A 25,382-nucleotide genomic window follows, 5' to 3' on the forward strand; every position below is an offset into this window, starting at 1 on the left:
CCTAGGCTTTATGTTTCCTTCTGAAAAAATAACACCTTAAAATTACATCATTAGGCATACAATACTAGAAGGGAAAATTCTGACCAGAACTGGGGTTTCTTTTTGTTGATGCTGTATGATCAGCAGCATCCCTTTAGTGTAAGGGAAAGATTTAGTCTGTAGTGTCTATGCTTCTGGATTTGGTCCCATTTGTGTATTTGTAAGCTTTGAGACACACGTCCTGGAAAATGCAGCAGGAAGGATTGCATGGCTGGGTGGGCTTGCCCACATGTGAGAAATGTAGGAATCCCAGCCCTTAGGAGTTCGAAGGAGAGACTGCATACTGACAGCACTGTGGTCAAACAGGCCATGACCTCCTTTTGGGACAGAGCAGTATTCCAGCTGTTATCATGCTAAAATCAAACAAAGCATCTGCTACCTAAACTCTTGAAAGCGGCAAGTTCATTACAAATTCAAAAACTAGTCATTTTCAAACTGACTGCCATTCTGTCCTGAGACTGGTACCTTTACATTTTAATAACATTCATGAATTTGCGTTTTTAAAAGAATGTAGTCACTTTTACTGAGATGTATTGAGTGTACTTATTTCCCTCAAATCCCACTATTTGCTGGAGCAGAGTGGGCTGGCTGGTCCTCCCCATGGGGGTCTATCTTGGCTCCGTGCTGGGGCTCCCACACAGAAGGGGCCAGGGCTGGAAGCTCTTGCTGACGCTCACTGGGGCTCTGCCCTTGCGCCAGGGTATCCTTGTGAGGATATCGCTCACCCAATGCCTTGCGCCAGTCAGAACCCAGGCTCCAACGAGAAAACTCGAATGAAAGAACACCCCAGCCAGGGCTCCCGAGCAAAAGGAACCAGGAGAGAGAGCTGGCGCTGTCCTGCGCCTTCCCTTGGAAGCTCTTTCACACCCCCATCTGCCCTTGCTCTAAGATCTGCCCCCACTCTTGCCAGAGCCCAGGAAAGCCATCGCCTTGGGCTCACAGAGGTGCTGGGGGGCTCGAAATCTCAACTTTCCTTGGCAATCCCTTCACCACCAAACAGGTGCCCCTCTCGCAATCCTCCCCCAAGGAGCATGTTTCTCCCCGCCTCGTTCATGGCCCCTGATTCCCTCCTTCCCTCCCCGAAGCTTCTTTCCCGCGGACGCTTGTGAGGCCACAAGGACCGAGTTTCCCGGTTCCTGTCGCAACCCCAGGACCGAAGGCCCCCACGGCCACGCTTCCCCGCGGCTCTGCCTTCCTGCATCCCGACTCCCCGCCGTCCGCCCAGCCCGGCCCAGCCCAGCGCAGGCCACCCCATCCCTCCCCCGGCAGCTCCCCGCCCTCTGTGCTCCGCCTCCGCGGGGCGTGCAGGGGAGCGGCCGCCGTCCCACCGCTGCTTCCCTCACGAGCGGCCGCCGCGGCACTCGGCCCGCTCGCCGCCCGTCGCCGCCGGTCTCTGCAGGTGAGCGGCACGGAGCCCGGCTCCGGGGGCCGTGTGCCCGCCGTGCCCGGCTGATTCACCGCGGGCTGCCGCTCCCCTCCCCCTGCAGCCGGGACGCTCCCGCGGCGCGCCGCCGTCTGCCTTCCTCGGGGCTGAGGAAGGGCAGCATCGGGCACAGGCGGACGGGCTCGCCTGGTCCGGTTTTAGCCTAATTATTGTTTCCATTAGGTCGAGCACGAAGTTCCGTGGTGCATGTGCGAGTGCGCCGGGTGCTGCTTCCTCAGCGGGGCTCGTCCTTGCTGGAGAAAAGGGTGGGAACGCAGGGAAGGGTGGTGGGCGCGGTGCTGGCGGGCGCCGGAGAGTCCTGGGAAGGCGCGGTGTCCTTGGCACGGTGCTCGCGGCTTGCCCCGGTGTGGGGGATCGTGCCTCGGTGCTGCAGATAGGGGCGGGCATGGGGGCAGGGAGCGGTGTGACACAGGTACACCGGGAGACTCGCTGAATCTGTGCTGCCGCCGAAACAAAGGTGACACGGGTGACCCGCAGCTTCGTGGGTCTGACTCGTAGCCGGAATGAGTTCCACGTCTGTGGAAGTGTCCATGCGGCGTGGCATTGGTGGTGGGTTTTCCAGTGCGGAAATGAATTTATTGTGTGTGTCTGTGAGAGAGAGAGAGAGACTAGTCTATATGCCCGTGTGATTCCAGCCTGTAAAACCTATAAAAACCGCAGTCACTACAAACTGCTGGAACTACAAACACAGGAAGTGTAGTATCTTGTTCAAGGCGTGACAGGTTTACTGCATGAGAATGCTAATTAGACCTCTTATAAAAAGGTAGAGCAAGATTCTCGCAGCATCACATTTTCTCGCTTCATATTCCCACAGCTTTGGTCTTTGCTCGGTGTTCTCTGGTCTAAAATAGAAAATTGAACTTAAAGTATTACTTGGGCTGCGATCCAGTTATAATAGATGTGTACTAGTGTTGATGAAACTGTAACAGGAAGAACCTTTTTTGGAAAGAGAAAAGAGCAAAGTAGGACCAGGACAAACGTCTCATTCTTCCTCTCAACCTGGCAGTTTGTCAGCACTTAGAGGACAATCTGCAGTCTAAAGGAAATTACAGTACAGAAAACTGCTCATTTCCTTTTCGCGTGTGTGTAGGGGAGTAGCACTGAAAATGGAGATCTGATTCCTGCGTTCTTCTGTCGTTATGTATTCCTGACTGTCTGACGTGTTCAGTTTCCACATCTGCTAACTCCTTTATGCTTTTTCTGACCATCAGCACCGGATGCTGTATAAAACAAGTGTTGTGGGCATCCGTGGTAACTAGCAGGTTCTTTTCCTCCTGTAAGCATATCGATATATACTAATGACTGCCAGTTTACAATAGCACACCTGGTGTTGTGTGGATCTTCGTTAGCACAGGAAATGTAACTTCTCATGGTTACACAGGTATAGGGCTCTGTCACAGCCGTGACTTAGTTTGAAAGTTAAGTTGACCTGAGTGCTTTTTAAAATTTCGGGGTGTTTCAGCCCTGATTTTAGAGGAGGAAATCACTATTCCTTGTTCAAGAAAAGCGTAACCTTGAACTGCTGAGAACCGGACTAGAACTCGCTCGGCTGCAGGAGCTGAGCCCCCCCTATTCGCTCAGGGGTGCGCTTGGCCTCTTTCGCCGCTCGCCGTCCTTTTCTCTGGGAACTTTTGTCTGGCAGCGCCTTCCCGGCGCGCGTGGAAAGGCCTGGAGCGGCCGGGGACGCGCGGGGCGGGGCCGCGGCGGCGCGACCTTTCACCCACTTCTGGCAGCGGTCACGTGGGCGGCCGGGGGCGGGGCGGGGGCGCGCCCGCAGCACGGGACGGCTCCGCTCCGTGTGGGGGAGCGGCGGGAGCCGGGGCAGAGAGGGGGTCCCCGTCGCCTCCCGGCTCCGCGCTGGTGGCACGGGCACGGCGGAAGGCTGGAGCCGGAGCGGCAAGGGGGGTCCCGTGCCCCCCGCTCCGTGTGGGGGAGCGGCGGAGCGGCGAGGGGGGCGCCGTGGTGAATCCCGGGTCTTCTCTCAAAAGTCTGGGATGAAAGGCGACTTGAGCAAATGTTTGTACTAAAAAAACAAACAAATAACATCCCCACCCCCGGAAAAAAATCCGCAAATAAAACGCCAGTCACGCAACAAAACCCCTAAACGACGTATTCTTGATGTATATTTTTGCTTTTGTTTTTTTTTAACATTCTAAGCCCATTGTCTTTGCTCTGCAGCATGCTTGTATCGTAGTCATGAACTCCACGTTTGGAAAAACACAATCCAAAGACTGAACCTACTTTCTTCAAGTCTGGGTTAACTTTAATGTGAATGTCAATTTAAATATTTTTGCAAATCTTTGAAACCGGTTCTTCCGTCTTAGAGCCTCATGCTAGCTGAAAGACCTTATTGAGGTCTTTCAGCCTTGTTCAGTAAATGGTCATTGAAGTACTGTGAGAACAATTAACTTGGTTTGCTTTCTCATCACCACACATTGTTGTCCATCTCCCAGCATCTCTTAAGTCCTAAAATGTGACATCTTTTATGTGTCGTACAAGTCCTGTCACTCCAGAAACATTTGTTGTCATAGGGAAGATAATAATTCTCTATTACTGCAGGAGCACAGAAGCTCATTAAGTTCAAAGAGAGAGAAAAGGGTTCAGCTTGTATATTCTAAATGTCTGGGTATGTATTTTATAGCAGTTAAAAAGAAATGGCCTAGGTCTAGAGCCTAGTTTTTATGAGGTGGGGGAGGTTTCTGCATGGTATGATAACTGCACAGGGTTTTAGCAGAGTATGCTTCTCTGTTAGATTATTCCAGATTTCTAGAAGGTCAGAGGATGTAGCTTGCTGGGATGTGGATAATATAACATGTATTGCAATAGAGGCTAGAATGATCTAAGAGGCCTAGGAACAATATAGTATGTCCTGTATAAGGAAAAAACAAGCCTAGAAATAATCCAACAGTTGTAAAAGTTTCTGGTTTGATTTTGGAGAATGTTGGTGGTTTGTGTTTGTTGGGGTTTTGGGGGGGTTGTTTGTTTATTTGTTGAAGTGTACATTTTGGAACCATCAGAAGATGGTTCCAAACCATTAGGAGCATGCTATTGGGAAGAGAAGAGAGATCATGTGATCCAGAAACTGTAGGGATTAATATTCCTTAGGGTTAGCCTAGTAATTAATTAACAGATTGTTTGCAAATGTCCTCCACTTTGCCTGTTTCCAGACCAGGTGAGAAGATGACTTACTAACTGTGGCTTTTCTCCTTGAAGTGCTGGTGAAAACAGTCTGCCCTCTGAGAAATCTTGATGGCCTCTGTGTTCAGTCGTCTAATGGAAGTTTAAAGCATGCAGACAAACACTTGGTTAGAGGTCTTAAACTGGATACTGTTTAACATTGCAGTCTGGCCCCTGAAATTAACTTGCTTGTCACAGGAGCTGGCAGTCACTACTGGAGCCCTCAGAAATAACTGAGTGGGGAGCCCATGAACTTTCTGTCTCTCCATAGTTCCTCGCCATCTTGGACGTGTTCAGTGTAAACAGTGTCATTCAGTGTAATGGAAAATAGTGTTTCAGAACCACGGTCTGTGACTATTTTCTCCACTGGCATCAGTTTTTCTGAAATGGTTCCAATCTGATCCAGCCCCTCAGAGCAGTTGAGAGCTGTGTGTGAATCAAAGCTCACAGTGTTTCTCTTGACTTTCTGTCTGAGAGCTGCAGCTGAGCAATGGCCATTGCTGTAGTAGTGTCTGTTAGGAGCTAGGAGCGTTGGAATGAGTCTGCCCCATGCTGTGCCCTAACTTATTCAGGATCCCAGGGCCAGTGAGCTTCTGGGATAGAAGCCTTGTGTGTGGCAAACAGATCTCAAGCCTGCTTTTAAGGAAGACAACTCTTTGAGTATGTTTATGTTGCATTCATTGGCCATTGTCATTATCTCTTTCCGTCCATATAGACCTGTTGCTCCAGTTTGCCACCAAGGGTGGGAATAAGAAAATTGGCACAAGATGCCAAAAGAGATAACTGCAGAGGGTAATGAATATATTCACCCACAGGTGGTCTTGGAAAACTGCTGAGGTCAGGACATAAACTGTCTGTGGGGCCACAAGTTACTGAAGCCTTCTTAGCTGTTCTGATTTCAAACCCTCCCCTGTGGGTGAGGATTGCTGTGGGTGCCAGTGCTGCTGTAGCTGGGCAGATACATGTGTTCAGTTCTCTGCCTTGGCTTGAGCCACAGCATTTGTTCATCTCTTAGTTGTGAGAAATCCTTAAAGACATTTGCAATTCCAAGAGACCACACCTGTCAGGTGTAGGTGAGGGTGGGAAGGATTGGAGCCAATGATTAGCAACAATCAAATATGAGAACTTGTCCCAGCTTAAGTGTCATGAGAACACCTGTCAGGCTAATTTTGTTTTCATCAGTGCTATGTTAATTCAGCATTTAAAGGAGAGTGACTCTTTGGTTTCTGTTTTATTTGTTTACCATAGTCATTAGGTTCACCTGAGAAGCCTTGAGTAAACTTAATCCTTGTGGCTAATTTTTGCACAGATATGATTTGGCTTCACTTCCCTCATATTTCTCTTAAAGACTCTGTGTCTGTACAATATGATTAGTCATTGTAAGATAGCTGAGTTGTTGGTAAGACTTGAAAGCAGCGAGTATCTGTGTCATCCCATATACTGAAGCATGATTAGACATTATTGAAGGTTAGTAGGCAAAGAAGCAATTTAGAAATAGACATTCTCAAGTGAATAACTGTGTCTGGTTAATCTTTATATTAAGTTCAGAAGTGAGCACCTTGTGGAATGTCACATGAGCTAAGTATAAACTCAATAAACTGCTCTTTTTGAGGCTTTGGTATCTTGATACCTTTTTGCATGAGTGCGATATACAGGAAGGTGCCATTACCTAAGAGAATATCAAATAAACAGATATGAGAGACCAGACAGTCTTTTTGCTCATGTCTATCAATGTTTCATCTGCAGATTTTATACTGTTTACTGAAGATTCTGTAGAACAAGATCTGAATTTCCTTTGAAAGGCATAGAGCTCCAGACAAATTTGCTGGTTGTTTAGATTTCTCTTAAACTGAATGCTTTTTCTACAGCTTTAGTTTTGTTCAACTGTGCATCAACATGCACACACGTGAAAGCATTTTTGGCATCCTTTTGGCATTCCTTGGTTAGCTGCATTACCTTATCGATCCTCTTGCAGCAGGGCAGAATTTTGGCATTTCTGTGAGTGACTGCCTCCCCACCACTGTCTGACCCAAGAGTGGATGGGACTTTGAGTTACTGGATGCTGCTGTGCAGTGTATACTGCAGTGCCTGAAATTATTGTATTTGTAGCAAACCCCATGAAAAACCTCCATATACTTTACTGAAGTCACATCTGTTTTATTATTGATAATACAGTCATTTTTAATTTGGTAGGAGCAGTCAATGTTTTCTCTAGATAGGTGTGTATACATGTAGCATTGAATTTCAAGCCTAATTTTTTATTAGGAGCTTGTACAGTTTCCCACCATATCACTGCAAAATATGGGGCACTCAAAGGCAGCTCGGGAAATCTACCTGCTGCCTTAAAAGTGGCAGACTTTCACTGGGCACGGTAGTGGTGTTTAAAATCCCAATATGCATTTGAAAACCTTGTATAATAAAACTTTGGTGCTTTTCAGCAAAGGCAAAGTTACTGCAGTAACGCTGAAAAACTGAGATGAATCATTTTCTAAAGGGTTCATTCTTCAAAGTCCAGCTTCTTTTATCCTCCAATCTACTGGCATATTTTTGTCAGTTGCAGAAAACTTGCTCTTTTTTAACATTTGGCTGCTACTACCCATTTGAATTTCAAGGTATGCTGTTCATTTAAAGCAGTTGAAGCACAAGATTTCTTGTTCAGGCCTTAGTGCTCTATAAGTTTATTTTTTACAGCAGATGTCTTATGAAAACTCCTACAATAAATTTCTTAAAGCGTCTCTGCAGGCTTGATAGTTCAAGCCCTTAATCTTCTTACTGGCTCTTCACTGGACTCTCTCCAGTAATTTCATTTCTCTCATTGGGGAGCCCAGAATTGCACAGAGTTTTTGAGATGGGGCCTCGCCAGCACAGAGTAGAAGGGCAGAGTCACTTCCCCCAGCCTGGTGGCAGCAGTGCCCCTGATGCCCCAGGGTTGTGTCAGCGTCCTCTGCAGCCTCTGCAGGCCCCTTCCTGCCCGTGTGCCACTTGCTGAGCTTTGCTTTCCAGCCTCTCAGTCTCCGGTGAGTGGGGCTAGCCCTCCCCACCTGCAGGACTTTGCACTTCTCCTTATTGAACTTCACAAGGTTTCAGCCTGCCTGGTGCTCCAGCCTGCCAAGGTCCATCTGGATGGCAGTGAAAACCTTTAATTTATCAGCCCCTGCTCCCCGTTTCATTCCTTGTACTTGTGAATCCATCAGCAGTTTCACTTTGGCTGGTTTTTTTCCCTCTGGTGGATGGGGGTTTCTGTTGGTTTTATTGTTTTGGTTTTTTGCATCCACTTCTGGGATGACTGTATGGGTCAATTGAACTGTAGCAGGTGGCAAACTGTGGAAATAAAGGAGCAGGCTAGGAAGTTATTTGAGGATGTTGGCACTGGCTTTGTTGTGCTTCACTATGTAAAATTTCATTGCAAGCACACTGTCTGGGCAAAGTCAGCTGCCGTAGTTTCGTCTGAATACTTTGTGTAGGTGGTACTGAAGGCTTGGACTGACAGGACCATCAATAACAGAAATCCAAGTGAAATCCAAGTAATAATGCATGAGGAGACTGGATAAACATCTCAGTGTTTGGAATTCTCTTTCTTTTGATTTAATGCCTGGTATGAAATCAACAGATTTGAGCATACAAAGTTCTTTACTGATCTGTGAAAAACAAACTACATTCATGGTTTTGGCTTTCTGGGAGATAGAAAATGCAAATTTCCATAGTAATGGCTTACACAACTGAGAGGAAATACTTGGTCACTGTCTCAGCACAAACACAGCACTGCTGTTCAGGGTTTAAATACTGGCATTAATTTCATTAAGTCTGTCCTCAGACTCTTAAAATTCAGTGGCCTACCCTAAAGTGTCAAAATATGTTATCACTAAACATACAAAATAAATCTCGTGTTTCCATTTTCTTTTAAAAGCTGTAGCAAGCTCACCTCCTGAAGGGAGATCTGATGGATAGCAAAATAAATATAAATGGATAAATTTTTTCAATATTTTCATTATTTAAAGAGGTTTCAGACTTTAAGTCTTTTACGAGAACTTTTGGGAGCTCCAGAATTATTTTCTAGTTTTCCGTGGCTGCTTTTAACATTCAAACAGTAACTCTTACTGATTTGCATGTTAATAGAAATAGATTCCCTCCCCCTCGCTTTTCTTCTAAATAAACTGGTTTGGGGTCATACCAAGACTTTAGGGTATTTGCTTGGTTTTCCAAAACCATTCTTCATTCAAGGTGTCTAGCTTTAAATGGAAATTTTAATACAGTTTTAAGTATGTTTACTAATTAATATTGGGTTTAATGTACTTTCATCTGATGTTTTTCTCCACTTCTTAACTTGAAAGCTTCCTTAAACAATGTCATTTTAAATAGTTTAGTATCACACTTTTCTCCTCACCAGCCTCTATTTGAAACTGGAGTGCCAAGCTTATTGTAGTAAGTGAGTTTATTGTAAGAAACGATTGAAGAATTCTTCAGGGTCAAGTTCCTGTTGTGGTTCATTGAATTTTTTGTTTTGTTTTGCGTTGTTGGTTTTTTTTACTTCTAAGCTTGCCTAGTGGGAACTTGGCAGGAGTCAGTTTTGTTTTATGACAAAAGCCTTTGCCATAAAATGCTTCTCATTGCTTGATTGGTGGTGCCTTGTATCTGCCTGAAGTTGTGAGGGTTTCTGGGTAATTCTGAATTCAGAAATGCCATGGGATAGGTAATTCTGATTTCAGAACTGCCATCATACCTGCAAGTCTGCCCACCATCTATGCACACTTTGTGCCTTGGATGCCAAGGATGTCTGTCTGAGAGCTCTGACAGTATCAAACCTGCGTGTGGTGGTACCTAGGCATGTTCTCAGAGAAACTACACGCAGCAGCCATTGCTTTTTGTAGAAAAATGTCAATTTTTGATTATCCAAATAGAATAATTGGAAAGAATTGTTTTATGAGCTTGGTTTGGTTACTGACAGTCATATGCCCTGCATATTAAAGCTAATCTATAAATAGGTGTCAGAGACCTGTGAGGAGAAACTCAAACTAAATTATCAATGTACTCTTGAAAGGGAGAGTCACAGAATCAAGTTTTTCATCAAAGCTGTTTGGGATCAAGTGAATGAGGCCTCTTCAGTTTTCCTCTGCATTTGTTAATTTCCTTTGCAGGAAAAGTATTGATGTGAAAACTGTGTTTAAGTAATATGTGTCTTTTTGTTAGATGTTTAGAATCCTGACAAGGAGAAAGGACAGGGGTTTTTCTATTCAAGAGGAAGAGGAAATAGGGGAAAAGTGAATTGCACGAGCCAAGCAATGTATAGGAAACAAGTGACGTCCTCTTAAAGCCTAGGATTTGCATTTCTTGTGAGGTATAGGTGTGACTTTATTTTTTTTAGCACTATCACTTTATCCATGTAAAGTGTATGAAATCCACGGAAAGATAAAAAAGATTCATGCTCAGTAGCATTTCCAGGAGTAACTGCTTCAGGAATTAATTCCTTGTTTTGTGCTGTAATGCAATTAGCTTTTGTATCATGGCTTGCTGCTATTTTTTAATGCCCATGGCAGTTCTTTCACTGTGCTTCAGAGAGACATTGCCAACCACTGGTAACTTCTTGCATGCCTGATTTAAATGGAAGCATCCTGCATGTAGGACCTTTCTTAGCCTCAGATTTTCCAGGGCTGAAGCCCTTATCTCCTTCAGTGGTTGTAGGAACATATGAGTCCCAACACTGACTGTTCACTGTCTGCATCCTGAAGTCATAAGGTCTGTGAGTTAAACCTCAGTCTTTATGGAGTAAATGTCCTGAAACTGCAAAAATAACAGTGTGAGGATGCTTTTTGCATAGTAGATGTAGCAGCATAGTTTAGCAGACCATCAGCACACAAGCTTTCTAGTGTGTAATGTGTTTTCTTGACTTAAAAGCGACATCCAGCCTAGCAGTTCTTGTTTATAACAATGAGGAAAAAATTGTGCTTAGTTTAGTTTGGCTCAAGCTGAGGTATGAAAAAGGAAGAGGAGAAACATCTGCAACTGTTACAGCATGTTTGAATTTAAATGAAACCAGATAAAAGAAGGGAACAGGCAGCTTTCTTCTTTAAATAAAAGAAAAAAACTCGCAAAGAATCAATAAACCAAATGTTAAGGGGCAAGTGTGTGATTTTTTAAGGTACATTAATATTGTAAGAGAACACTGAAAGGAATGAAAATAGCCCTTTCAGATGAGTTGTAGAAATTCTTGTGCTGAGGGTTTTTTTCCCCCTCTTTGAGTAAGACTTTGCCGAGCTGCTAGGAAAGTCAGGAGCTGTAGTTTATGGCTCTCGGGAGGTGAATTAGCGTGTGCTGCGCAGACACGGCTGCAGAGCCGGGTGCCCGCAGTCAGGGCCGCCGCTGCGGCGGTGCCGGCGGTGTGAGGGTGGCTGTGGGCGCTGCCCGGGAGCCGAGTTGAAAAGGCCGAGGCTCCGCCCGTGCCCTTTCCCCCAGTTCGCGGAGCACGTGGCTCCGCAGGAATGCCGAGGGAAGCGCTCCGGCTCGGCGTTAAGCCGGCCGGCAAGGAGCAAAACAAGGGCTCCGAGCGGCGGCTCCGGGAAGCCTTTGGTGTTCCGCCATCGTAATTCAGGGCAGTGTTAAAGGCTTATGGTTTTTACAGGAAACGAAAGGAATATGAAAAGGAACAAGCGGCTTTGTTGTTTCACATCTTAACGTCAAGCAGTACAGTTCTAGAACTGGATTGTATTTGTTTTCAGGGCTCGTTTACTTTATTCAGAATTAATTCTTGGTGGATTAATTTTTTTTTTCATTTTGGAATAAGGAATATTTTTCTTAATTAAGCTTATTTATTTTTATGAGAAAGTTAAATTTTAATTCATTAAAATGTCAGGTTGGCTGTTAATGCTTGACGCTATTTAGAATCTTTTTTCTGCCTTGGGCAGTAAAAAGAGCATGTGCTTGAAAACGAAGGGGTTCCTGAAATTCTTTCCATTCAGAAACAAAGAGGAGGTTAATTAAAAATTTCTAGGCTGAGAAGTCATAGTGGAGTTGAAGGGTAAGGGAAACTAGCTGATCTTGTACTTAAGACACTGGCATTCCAAAATACAAAATTCTGTGAGTGAACTGAGCAGAACACGTTGGCCCTTCTTGAGACAAGTCCAGGTGCCTGATTCCCTGTATGCAAAAACGGTTGAGTTCTTTGTATGTGTTTGTTGGGGTTTTATCATCCCGCTCTTAATAGTGCCACTAAACATATGAGATATTCTTGACTTTGAAAGCTTTTGCAAACCCTGTTGAATTCAGGTTATACCCTGTATTACTGCTGCCTCTCCCTGCTTTATTGCTGTCTTGTCAGCTGGTAATGACCAATTTAAATGAATGAATGGACAGCTGACTTCGACTTCCTCATACTTGCCTGCAGCAGAGCCCATATAAGTAGTTGTTAGTGACAGAGTCATTAAGTACAACAAATTGCAGTTGTTACTCGGGCACACAGGGCTTGTGTTAAAGCTTTTGAAACTGGTGTTCAAAGAACTTTATGTTCTTCTAATTTGTTCTTCTTTGTTATTCTAATCAGACACTACACACACATAAATCAATTGAATGCTATCTCTAGGATACTGTGAGCCTTAGGTGCCTTGATTCACCCAGCTTCTAAAACCTGAGCAGTGGCTGATGGATTTGTGAGATCTGTGGATTTCCATTAGGCACTGTAGCAGTAGCTGTATTGCAGGGGTGGATCACTGTAGGCTGGTCCAGGAATAGACACATTAATTATTGCAAAGAATCCATGCCTGTTGGTCAGCAACTTAACAGATTATGTGCATCAGCACTTACCTCATTCATCTCTGCCAAATATTCCTTCTCTTTCTATATTGTGTATTTTTTCCTAAGCCTACTGTTATTGCTGCATTCCAAGTGCCTGGTTTTCTGCTCATACACATTGGCACCCATTCTTTGTGTTTCAGGTGACTTTGGTTAAGTAGAATATTAACAGGCTAGAGGAGCAGCACTCTGGTCATAATGAACTGCTTTTGAAGTGCCCATTTAAATTGCACTGGTTAGTCCTCACATGCTGTTCAACACTCATGAGAGTCTACCAGAATTTAATTACTAGCTTTAGGTTGGCAAACAAAATGTGAATTCTAGCTTTTAGGATTTACAAAGGGTGAAGTAGTTGTACTTTCTTTGATTTTGCTTACATAGAAATGCCAATGCAACCTTAAAACACTTAGTATTGATAATGTGTTTTGTACTAATCTCAATCTAAAACTTGCACTTGAATCCTGACCTACAGATAGGGCAATAAATTCCACTACTATTTAGTCATACTTCTAGAAGGATATTGGTTTTGGGGCTATGCATGAAAATTTTGGTAAGCTAATAAATTAAGTTGAACAAGAGACTGACTTTGGAAGAATGATGGTCTCCTCAGGAATACATAGTTCTGACCACTTCAATGTTATACATAGTCTGTCTCCAAAAATCTACTTTCTAATTGTAAGCGCTCAAAAAAACATTTGTCTGAATCAATAATTAGTAGGAGTAACTTCCAGGGTGTTTACGTATAAATGCTAGTTACAGGAACTAAGAAAAGCTATGGAATTACTCACAAGTTTAACAAGGACAAGTGCCAGATTCTGCATTTGTGTTGGGGCAGCCCTGGTTGTGTGTATAGATAGGAAATGAGAGGCGGCAGAGCAGTGCCATGGAAAGGGCCCTGGGGTCCTGTTTATGGGAAGCTGGATCTGAGTCAGCAGGGCCCTGGCAGCCAGGAGGGCCAACCCTGCCCTGGGGGCATCAGGGACAGCATCACCAGCCAGAAAAGGGAGGGGATTGTCCTGCTCTGCACTGGGGCAGCCTCACCTCCAGTGCTGGGGGCAGTTTTGGGTGCCACAATGTGATAACATATATAAAGCTCTTAGAAAGAGTCCAGAGGAGAGCTGTGAGGATGGTGAAGGGTCTAGAGAGGAGAGAGGGTACAAGGAGCAGGTGAGATCACCTGCTCTGCTGAGCCTGGAGAAGAGGGGACTAAGGGACATCCTAATTGCAGTTACCACTTCCTTGTGAGGGAAAGAGGAGAGGTAGGTACAGGTCTCTTCTCTCTGGGGACCAACCAGTGACAGAACCTGAGGGAATGGCCTGGAGCTCTCTTGAGGAAGTTTAGGTTAGATATTTGGAAAAGGTTTTTCACCCAGAGGGTGGTTGAGCACTGGAAGAGGATCCCAAAGGAAGTGGTTGCAGCCCCAGACCTGACAGAATTCAAGAAGTGTTTGCAGAACACTCTCAGGCAGATGGTGGGATTCTTGGGCTACACTGGGTTTGCATTTCTGTTTTAACTTCCAGCGGTTTTGGTTTGAGCCTTTTGTGGCTGCTCAGTATAATTGTCTTCTGTCTATATTGGCGTGGTTGTTGAGATTTGTTTGGGCAGTTAAGCTGAGCTGCAATTCCATGAAATTTCATCATAGTTTCAGATTTCTTTGGGGAGGTAATTTTTCTGACAATTGCGATTTGGTTTCCTCAACTCTGCATAGGTATGTTTTTTGTAGTTATTTGCCAGTCACAGCACAGAGCCACAGGGACTATAGTCTCTTATTGCTTTGAGTAATCATCTTGAAATTAGGGTATGAAAAAGATTTTGGGAGAAGATATGGCCAGAAGCAGCTTTGTTTTTCTAGCTGAGGTGAAAACTTTAGATACCTTGTGTTTCAAATAAAACATTTTCTGAATATTCTTTGAAATGTAAGATACTCTGTACCTGTGATATGCTTTTTCTAAATGTTTTGGCTTTCACTTTCTGTTCCACTCTGATGTTTTTTTGTATTGCATGTATAGGTGATACACAGCTGTTGTGATGCAAAATCAAAATGCCTGAGTTACACACATGTTTTGTTTCCGTTTGCAGCTGTTTTGGTTAAAAGAGGTGCCTTAAATTTACCTTCAGGACATTCAGACTGAAGTACAAGCAGAGCCTGTAAGGAAAAGGCAAGTAGTATATATAAATTTTTCATACTTGGAAATCTTTGCCAAAATCATGGCCAAGATTTGCCATATCTTGCTAGAGATGGACTAGGTCCTAGTTCCTCTGAACAAGGGGGAAATGCTCTTTCTAAACTTTGTTTTTTGACAGATCTCTCTCTGAAAATGGCGGAAGCTCATCAGGCAGTAGCTTTTCAGTTTACAGTAACTCCAGATGGGATTGACCTGCGTATGAGCCATGAGGCACTCAAACAGATTTACCTGTCTGGTGTCTATTCATGGAAGAAGAAGTTCATCAGATTCAAGGTATGCTAAACTAGTCCAGTCCACCAAACTTCTGGGTTATTTAATTTTTTATGAATTTATTGAAGTTTTTTTGTGGAAAACTGATTTTTTTTTCCCTTTATGGTAGATAAGGTTCCTCATTGTGAAAGACTTAGGGGGGTTTTATTTAAGACAAGAGGTGCTGAGGAAGTTGCCGCAGCATGGTACTGTAAAGACTGAAGGGGTACATATTTTTTATTTATTCTGTGGAAGCAGATGTAGAAATTAACTGACTTCATTCTCTTCCTGCACCACATGATAATGTAATCTTTTAGCAGAAGTCCAAAGTTCTACTAGTTGTGATCTTTAATGTCATATGTCGTAGAGGTACAAGGTACGCTCTTTATTATGGCTAAGTAGTATTGTTTCTGTTGAGGTATTTGATAAAGATTGTTTTGTTCATGGGATTGTAATTGTAAATATCTGTTTCATTAGTAGCAATCTACATAAACTACAGGTTATCTTCAACATCTCTTTCAAAAACATGAACATATTAACAGAAATCTTATTAAAATTTTCTTGTAAGGCCATGAGAAGAACTGTTTAAATTACATTAAAAAAGTTAATTCTGGTTCCCAGAATTAACTTTGTTAATTCTTGTTCAGTAGGATATTTTTGCCATGAATTCATGTAGAAGGGTCTAACTCAGTGTAAGCTGAAATTATTGAAGTGTCATCTGTTTTAGAGTTGTTAGTTAGTTTCACTATTTTTAGTAAGACTTGCAGCAGGATCAGTGGTATCTGCAAGAGAATGTAAAAGTTCCTTTCATTGTTGATATCATTGTTAAAATTTCAAATTTAAGTAAATCCATTCCCTGCTGCTGAGATAATCTCAAGTAAGAAAATGTTGGATAATCTTAACTACTTGTTTATAACTAAATGACTTAAATGTGTTGATTTTTGTTTCTTTCCATGGTAATATGAAGTCAGTCACTTTGGTATGAAAAAATTATGTGAAGGCTTTTCTTTCCAGAACGGAATTATCACCGGTGTTTACCCTGCTAGCCCATCTAGCTGGCTTATTGTAGTTGTGGGTGTGATGTCAACCATGTATGCTAAAATTGATCCTTCCTTAGGGATAATAGCCAAGATCAACAGAACACTTGATACAACGTAAGTAGACTAAAATGTTAATGTTTCTCTAAAGGGAAATCAGTTTTATTTGCAGCTGCTCTTAAAGCTATTCCTGTTAAAATGTATCAGTTTTGGAACAGTACATTTGTGACACCATGAGCCAAATAAGCAGATGTATGAAGATATGAAATGGGGAGGTTGTACCAGTATTGCTGCATAGTTCTGGGTATTTGGGAGGCACATTTGGGAACTTTTGTGGCCTTTGATGTTGCTGCCTGAAAAGGTCTTTGGAAAGGAATTTATGAAAGCAGGATAAGCAGGCATAAAGCTTCTGTCAGGCCTGTCTGTACTACTATTAGACTTATGTTAGCAATACCAGCTTCTCTTTGGAACTTAAATGGACACTAACTGGCATGTGCTGGCTTTTGTTTTAAATAGTGGCTATATGTCAAACCAAACACAGAACATTGTGAGTGGAGTACTTTTTGGCACAGGGCTTTGGGTTGCCCTTATCGTCACAATGCGCTACTCCCTGAAAATGCTGCTCTCCTACCATGGCTGGATGTTCTCTGAGCATGGCAAGCTTAGTGCTGGCACCAAGTTTTGGATGGTAAGGATATGTTGGTTTCATTTCATCTTAACTTCTAACTGATCAGTATTCAAAGCCTCAAGGGAAAATTTTGTAGTTTTATTTCTTTCTTGTGTTTTTTGAGTCATAGGACAGGAGGCTGTTAGGCAGTTACCCTTCTAATGCTGTAATGAAACTCTTCATCGTGGCCTTTTAGAAGGAAGAGTGAACACTTCAAGAGTAACTTCTAAGTTGTCCAATGCCTTGGGCCTGTGTGACTCAATATCTGCTTTTTCTCTATGTGCAAGTGCAGTTAAAGATCTTTGGCTACAGCACCAAAGAATCTTGTCCTCACAAAAAGGGCTCCCCTAATTCTTTGTTGTAATGTTAGGGTTTCTAGTCATCCGTTATAAAATTATTCTTCTGCTTGAAGAAAATATTGCTGTGTCCTCTCAACTGATTCATTGGCATGTCTCCAAAAGGAGTTGGGGAAGAAGCATAAGGTGTAGGTAGCGTGTTATGCAGTTTTCAGATAAAGATAAGGTGAGAGTGGTATGTCCCCTGTGGATTGATTCTTGTGGTGCTTTGGAAAAGGATTCTTAAAGGATATGATAGGTATAAAGTGAGGAAACTTAGATGTCATTGCTGCAAGAGATGAAGTGAGGTTTTGCTGCTTGGACTCGGTTCTTCCATCTCACTTTTCCCTGTACTGTGGTAGGAATAGGTCAGTTTCTGTACTGTAATAAAATAATCTCTGCAATAAAATTAGTCTCTGCAGCCTCAAGAATTAACATATGTGTGTTAAACTAAGCACAGCTCATTATTTACTATGGGAGCTATTCAAGGATAGGTATCCAGAATGGTGTACACGAAAATAAAGTTTAATGTTTGTCTGGTACAAGTGAAATTTCTAATTGATGGTTTCTCCTGGAAGCAGTAGCAGCCTCATGACCCAAATTGGTACAGTCCAGAGGCTCTCAATGGTAAGGCTTTCTGTCAATTGCTTGGAGCTGTAGCTGCCTTGGTTTTCAGCATGTCCTACCAGATGGATTCTTCAAAGCTCTTAATATTGCCTTATCAACCTTAAAACAGTATGGACTGTAATGCTACTTACCATGCTTTGGTGCATATTGTATTTATCAATTTTTGTCCACCATATATGTTGCATATGTATTTTATTGTGTTTTGTATGTGTTTAAAAGTACACTGAAGATGTATGCCCAACAGTGTCTCATCTATACCTACTCTAAAAGGCTATTTAACTAGACCCAGCAAAACTAGTGAAACAGCCCCAACTATCCTAACTTTCTAGATTTTTACAAAACTGTTTTCTCTTCAAATGATCATGCAGATCAAAAACCTGAACTCTAATTTCAGTCACAGTACAAAGTGATTTTTCAGACTGGTTGGAAGTCTGGTGGCACTTTTAATCAGCGTATTTCACCTTGTAAAATCAAATTTCCTGTATCAGTCTTAGAGGAAAATCCAAATATTAGTTGCCATTTTAAAAAATAAGTTAAAAAAGTGATAATTGTATGTGAAGAGATGCAACATATGTTAGAGTGACATTGTTTGCTGTGTCTGCATATGAAGTCAGTGATGTAATGAAATGTGTGTGTCTGTCAGAGCACTTTATTGGTCTCAAGCTATTATAATTTCTCTATTACAAGTTTTCTTTAGAGATAAGTACTGTGAAATGTGTTTGCTGGTTTTTGTCAGTTGTGCAGGTGCTCTCTTAAAATAATTTTAGCCTTTTCTGGCTTAAGAGTTTTGGAATAAAATTGTCTGCAAGTATGAAATTAGATTTCCAGATGAAAGGCTGAGCTTTCTCTTTCCCGCCTGTTTCCAAAATTATCTTGTCCTGAAGCACAACTGGATTTCATTGGCAACCCACTGTGGTGCATCCCATGTACGTCTGATGGCTGTGATACAGATCCATTTGCAGGGAGGTCTTTGTGGCTGGTAATACTCTACAATTGTTAGGTGTTTTGTGCTGCCTAAAGCTATCTCCTCTAGCTGTGCTGACCCAGGAAGCTGAGAGGGAGGAAAAGTTCCACATTGCAACAGTTTTGTTAGGAGACATTTTCAAAATTGAGTAGTGAAATGGCACCCTTTGTTTTATTCTATCTTGTCTGTTGGCTTATATATATTATCCTGTGTGTTGGACCAAGATTACACTTTGACAGTAAAAGTTCCACTGGGTTGTTGGAAAATCCAGTCACTCCACTTGACTTTCATGCTGACATAGGGTGGCAGTGTCAAAATCCTTCCATGAGTAGCCAAGAAGTTGCATGGCCTAGAATTTTGGCTTAGTGTGTGCTGCAACTGAAAAGTAGTTTTCACTCTCCTGTGGAGCACAGGAGATTCTGCAATATCTGAAGCTAAGTTCTCTCTGGCTTTTTTGTTTCATTGCTGGGGGGTTTTTTGGTAACACAAGCGCTGGGTGTAACACTGGCACGCTTGCGCAATTTGCTATATTCAAATCATGCAGTAGGCTACCTGTGATTGATTCATGCTTGAATTAACTCCCTGTAACATCAATCCTATTACTGATGTTGAGCTGTAACTTTGGAAAATATTAAGCCACATAAAAAAGCATAATTATTATTTTTAAAGATTACTGTAGTTATCTAGAAACCTTAGCTGAGTCACAGGCTTGATAATGATTGTGTTTTGAAGTACAATTTACATATGTTTCTAGTATCTACTGTGTAATATAGTAAAAGGTCACGTGGTAGAAGTGAGTTTTTTAATCTTTCCAGAGGGGAATATATGAAGAAAAGAAGTGCTAAGTAACTGTATTTATATTGAGATCAAGGTGTGCCCTACATAAACAGCAATATTGTCTGTGACAGGATGATAACTGGGAAGTCAGGAATGACCATGCCTATCTTGCTCTTCCACTGCCATGTTGTTAAACTTTAGGAAGTTAGTTTCTGTCAAGGCCTTTTTTTACATGTGAAATTCTGATAAATGGAGTAGCTTCCTAAATCTAGTACAGTATAATTTACCAGTGAAAATGGCGGTGAGTTACATTACACATTTAGTCTGTTATTGTTCTTCTGTTGAACCTAATAATTTGGTGTGTGTATTTTGTTTTTGCTTTTCTTCAGACCCTTGTAAAACTTTTCTCAGGGCGTAAACCCATGTTATACAGTTTCCAGACATCATTACCACGATTGCCAGTTCCAGCTGTTAAAGACACCGTTAATAGGGTATGTTCATTCACCAGTTTATTTTCTTCAGTAACACAGAATCCTAGATGCTTTTTGGGGTGTTTTTGCCATTCCTCGTGAAAAACTGCATAGTGGTATTAATATGATGTAAGAGATTCAAACTTCTGCATGGAAATGAAAATAAAGGCTGTGACAAACCAGTGAAACTGGTGACAGTTTGAAGCCAATGTGATTCACACTGGATGACATAATGCCTGTTGTTGTAAGGCCGTGCCACAAAGTGTGATTTCCAGGGGATTTGAAGCACACTTTTGTATCTTCCCCAGTTGTGCAGTGTTATTAAATGTGTGTGTCATAACACAAAATCTTGTAGCAAAGTGGGTAAATATGGCAGTATGTCACAGAAACTGAGAGTTTGATTTTTAGAGGAGAAAAAGAAAAACCTCTGTCTGTTACTGAAGAAGCAGCATGCCTTACCCTTTGCAGTGGAAAATATTTAGAAAAGTTACTTTTTCCACTTGTGTTTGGTCACAAATGTCTGAAGAAATATTTTATTTTTTGATGTCTGCAGCAGACATTTAGAAGAACATATACTCTTATTTTAAAAACATGGTACTTGTAGCCTTATGGATTGAGAGTGGATAATCTTTGGTTAATGCTGAAGTGCTTTCTGTAGGAATGGTGAGAAGCTGTGTATTAGTTCCTGCACTAAAGAGGAACACTGATTCTTTCCTTGTGTTCTAGTATCTGGAGTCAGTTCGACCACTTATGGATGATGAAAAGTTCAAAAGAATGGAGGGTCTTGCCAAAGATTTTGTTTTTAATTTGGGACCAAGACTTCAGTGGTATTTGAAGCTAAAATCCTGGTGGGCCACCAATTATGTAAGTAGATAAATAGGAAGTTCAGTTGTTCAAATTCCATTATTTGTTCCCTGGTGCTCTTTTTGGCTTAAACTGCATTATTTCTTAAATATAAAAGAAGGAAATTGAAACTGTTTAATATTTTTTTAAAGTGTATGTCACTTTGCATGTAAATAATTTGTGTGATTTGGTAAACAGTATGGTGAGCAAAGGTGAATGAAACTTTAAAAAATGCTTGCTTATTCTTTGTTTTATTATTCTGGAGAATTTTGCTGTTAGGATTGCTTTTGGGGTTTGCTTATTTGCTTGTTCAGTTTGATAACTCAATAATGGACTTGGCTACCCAGGTAGTTAAAGAAGAATGATTTAGAACAGTTTTTTAGTATAGAGCAGCTAAGGCATATATAATAAAAATAAAGAACTGTATCAGTTGAGCTGTTGAGCTATCTTATCTTTTTTTTCTTGCAAAAAAAAATACCAAATATCCCTCAACATCATAGTGAGAACTGTAATGTTAATTCCTTCTTCATATACTATCTTACGTACTTGTACCCAGGTAGCCTAACCTGTCCTGACAAAGGCTGTAAAGCATTCAGGAGATCTGATACATTTAAATATTATGTGGAGATCATGACTTCTTTGAAACTTTATCAGAGAGATGTGGCTGAATTTGACTTAGTTTTCTCACCCTTGTTTTCCCTGTTTTCCCTGAAATCTGATAGAAATTAGCAGGGCGGGGATTATTGTCCTTTTAAGTGCTAGCAGTTTCCTTCCCATGTCTGGATGCAATGTTGTCTTGTGCACCATCAACGTAGAAGACTTAAACTGTGAAAATGATGAGATTTTACTGCTTTTATTTTTCCTTCCTTCTGCAGGTTAGTGATTGGTGGGAAGAATACGTCTACCTTAGAGGACGTGGACCAATCATGGTTAATAGCAACTATTTTGCAATGGTGGGTAAATAAATCCTATAAACACCTTATGTTGCATAGAAACTGTAACTTTTCTGACAGGCATCTTACTTCATAGTGTCTTTCTGCTTAGAAGTCTATCGCCATGAGGATGTAACCTTTGTTTTTCTTTCTGCTGGTATAACCTGCAGCCAGTGTCTTCAGGTACCTCCAAGTATGTCACATACTGAAGTGTGTGACACAAACTCCTGTCTTAGCAGCCCTAGCACAGCTGCCACTTTGGCAATCTTGTGCAATAATGACTTAAGCAGTTTTGTCCTTACTGTAAAGAGTAACTTCCAAAAGCTCCATGTAAAACTTCATGGGTAACACAGCTGAAGGAGGCATGTGCTCGTGCTAACAAATGTACATACAGGAAGTAAAATTGTAAAAGATTGAAAATAAAAAGGAAAAAAGTAATATGATGGTCTTGGATCAAGTTTTATGTAGCGCTGTCTTTTCTACTTAAACAATTAATAATGTTTTAAGGAGATTGTGACTACTGAAGAAAAGTTTCATCACCTCACTGCACTTGTAAACTTCATAAATTTTAAAGCTTTTTCTACATTGTCCAGAATAAACGTTTAAGTATGTGGATGAGAAGTACTACTTTAATGTAGCTTGGTAATCTTTAACTTATGATTGTTATCTACTTTACAGGACTTCCTTTCTTTATATCCCACAACCCTGCAGGCAGCTAGAGCTGGTAATGTTATCCATGCCATCCTGCTCTATCGGAAAAAACTGGACAGACAAGAAATCAAGCCAGTATGTATATCAGTTTAAGTGGTTTTTGATCTTTTTCCAGCACAATCTGTGAGAAGCTGACCAGCTTTCAGAATGGGAGAGGAATGTCATATTGTGATGAATTTTTGTGGTCCATATCATCTTGGCTATTGCTTGAATTGCACATGGGCAGAAACTAGCAGCTGTCAAAAATACAGAATTGCATGGATTGAATACAGGATGGTTGGGATGGAGGTCTGGAGGCCACTTGACACCAAGAGTGGGCCAGCCTAATATGATGGTAGCATCCTGTGTTGCACTAATTTCTAGGTAGCAAAAAGGCAAATCCCATTTGAGTTTCTGTACTATCCAGTGCCTGTGTATTGTAGTAAACAAAGACTGTGGAAACAATTAAGTAGTTTTTTTCAAGATCATGGAAGGGATGTGATTAATTGAATGGAACTACAAGTCTGAGAAATGTGAACTTTTGTTCCTGCACAGCCATAAATAGCTTAAAAGAATGAATTAAGGGGTAATGCATGCTGCATGTGTTAAGTTTTGCATCCAGACCACTCATGGAGAATTTCAGGTGCTAGCTAGCTTCAGTCTTCCCTCATGGGGCGTGAGTTTTTGGTAAAAGGGGAAAAATAATGGCTCTGGAATGTCTGTGGAGTATTCCACATGTAGTTTAAGGAAAGACCATGAACAGGGAGGAAAAAACTCAACACTGCATTAATGTATTATAAATCTTACTCTTCTCAAGCCTTTGTTTAGCAAGATCTTGGGGTTTGTTCTTTACTTTTTAATTTTCTGATTGTATGTGCAAAATGACATTTTAATGTATGTTTGCTTCACAGATTCTTTTGATGGGATCCACTGTTCCACTCTGCTCAGCTCAGTGGGAAAGGATGTTTAACACTTCCCGTATCCCGGGAGAGGAATCAGGTAATGGATGGAATTCAGGGCTTGGTGTCTTTTCTACTAAAAATCTGGTTTTCCAGATAAAGATCTGACTGACACAAGTGTAGATCAATACTGTGTTCCAAGACTCAAGATGTAATGGATTGCTGTAGAGTTCCTAGATGCCTTTCATTTTAGGGAGATTTTGAAGCCGTTTAGTGGTATTTCTCCTTAAATTAAAAAACCAACTTCAAGATAATATTGTCGGTCCTGTTTTTGAATTTATAAATAATCTTTACTTTTATTTTTCCAAGATCAAGATGATTTTTGAGGTCTTAATATTAAAAGTGGCATTTTTTTGTTGACTGTTATTGTTTTTCCTAAGTTTTCTCACTGTAAGTGGTGTCAGATTGCATCTAGAAGAACTTACCATTTGTAATCATCAGGTGGAAGAAAACATTACTATTAATTTCCTTTCTCTTTGAGAGCTTCACAGTTGATTTTAGTGGAGACTTGTGCTGGTGTGTTTTTCTACAAAAGCTTAATCTGTATCTAGGCTTCTCTGATCATGTCATATTCTGAAGAGCCTCTTAGAAATGATTTCACCTGTTTACCCAACACTGTATCATTGTGGCAGCATCACAGTGAAACATGAGCAGGAGTTATTGTTTACTCACCTCCATTGGGAATGCACATAGGGGCTGCCACTTGAAGACAGGATGGGTTTTTTTTGCCTTCTGTGAGGCCTGTAACTCACTCTGATGTTCCAAACTGCCTTCAAACTTGTCACTCCCACTCAACTACAGAATTCAAAACAAAGAGTTTCTAGGCAGATGCAGGGATCTGCCCACTCTTCCCTGCTGGAGACTGACATTTGCTGTAAGAAGCTGGATAAGGGGGAGGAGTAGCATTGGATAGTGGATAAAGCAGTAGGTGCATGTGTCAGATAAGGACTTTACTCTCAGTTCTGCTGCTGGCTTTTGCTAGATTGTTGAGGAATTTTTTTTCAAGCTATGCCTCAGACAGCTTTATCTGCAAACTGAAGGAAAGGACATCCCTGGTGTCGTTACTCTATGTCATAACCAGTAGCTTAAATAGATGAGCAGGTTTTTAAATCTCTCCTGGACAACTTTAGTCTATGAGCTACTCTCTTATTTAGCTTACTGCAATACTCAAGTACTGAGAGTGCGACCCTTGCCCCTTCCCTGTTCTCAATAAAATAAAAAGTATAAACAGTTTGCATTTAGCATTGGTTTTCTTTCAGTCTAAAAGGAGTTTTGTACAGAAGTGTAGAAGTGGCTCATTCTAACTGGCACCTGATTAAAATACATCCTGTATGTCTTAGAGGTTCTCCTTGGTTTCTCCTGTTTAAAGTCTTTCAAATTAAACTGTAGTCAATATAATAATTACTGTCTTTTTCTCCCGGGCTTTTCACATTTCCTATTACACTTTTTCCATTTTGCTTTGTTTCTGTTTTTCTAAAGGAATAACAATTGTGTCATTCTGTATATGTCTTCTCTAAAGGAAAAACAATTGTGTCATTCTGTATATGTCTAAGTGAGTTCCAAAAACATTTTTCACACAGTCTCATGAGCAGCTTGGCTCCTTGTCTCCTGATTTCAATTACTTTATGTATATTACAGTTCCTAAAGGAAAAAAAAAAAGGAAAAACTTGTTTTCCTATTAATTGGTGAGAAAATCTTGATGAACATTGTATTGTCACTTGAGCAGCAGTTAAATAGTCATGATTTTTGACAAAACATGCTATGAAGTGAACAACTTCACCTGTGGTTTGATACTAAGCCTTCATGACTAAATTTAGGCCTATCCCAGTCAGGCCAAGTAGATGGTAAAATGAGGGGAAAAATGTGGCCTCATTTTCTGCTTCACATAGCATTACACATTTTAGCCATATATGGAATACTCACTCTGCATCTGCCAAGACAAATGTAAACAAAAGCTGATGGTATAAATTCTGAGTTTCTTAAGACTCTGCATGAATTGTCTAGGACCTAATTGCAAATCATTTAAAAATACCTTTCCTGATACTCATCTAGCATGTTCTTCACCAGGCTACACAACTAGTGCTCATTTTTCAGATAAAGGAATATAGATTTAGTTGCTTGATAGTGGCCTGCAGTGTAGGAAGTGGTGGTGCTATATGTGGAAATGACTGTCAGATTTGGGTATTTGACTGTTTCATGGGGG

At 41.4% G+C, this 25,382-nt stretch overlaps 1 protein-coding gene across 1 annotated transcript in view; it reads left to right on the forward strand.

Annotated features, from left to right (window-relative positions):
• Window positions 1-1,312: 1,312 nt before the first annotated feature.
• The window catches only part of CPT1A (carnitine palmitoyltransferase 1A), a 36,249-nt gene continuing 12,179 nt past the window's right edge, over window positions 1,313-25,382 (forward strand). The window contains exons 1-10 of the mRNA XM_064714554.1: window positions 1,313-1,438; window positions 14,523-14,602; window positions 14,748-14,902; window positions 15,893-16,032; window positions 16,432-16,603; window positions 19,675-19,776; window positions 20,482-20,619; window positions 21,474-21,551; window positions 22,209-22,316; window positions 23,132-23,219. Coding sequence (XP_064570624.1) covers window positions 14,762-14,902; window positions 15,893-16,032; window positions 16,432-16,603; window positions 19,675-19,776; window positions 20,482-20,619; window positions 21,474-21,551; window positions 22,209-22,316; window positions 23,132-23,219 — 967 coding nt within the window. The 5' untranslated portion in view covers window positions 1,313-1,438; window positions 14,523-14,602; window positions 14,748-14,761. The remainder of the gene's footprint in view (window positions 1,439-14,522; window positions 14,603-14,747; window positions 14,903-15,892; window positions 16,033-16,431; window positions 16,604-19,674; window positions 19,777-20,481; window positions 20,620-21,473; window positions 21,552-22,208; window positions 22,317-23,131; window positions 23,220-25,382) is intronic.

The sequence above is a fragment of the Zonotrichia leucophrys genome, chromosome 5 (genome assembly GCF_028769735.1).
Source record: "Zonotrichia leucophrys gambelii isolate GWCS_2022_RI chromosome 5, RI_Zleu_2.0, whole genome shotgun sequence".
Taxonomy (NCBI): Eukaryota; Metazoa; Chordata; class Aves; order Passeriformes; family Passerellidae; genus Zonotrichia; species Zonotrichia leucophrys.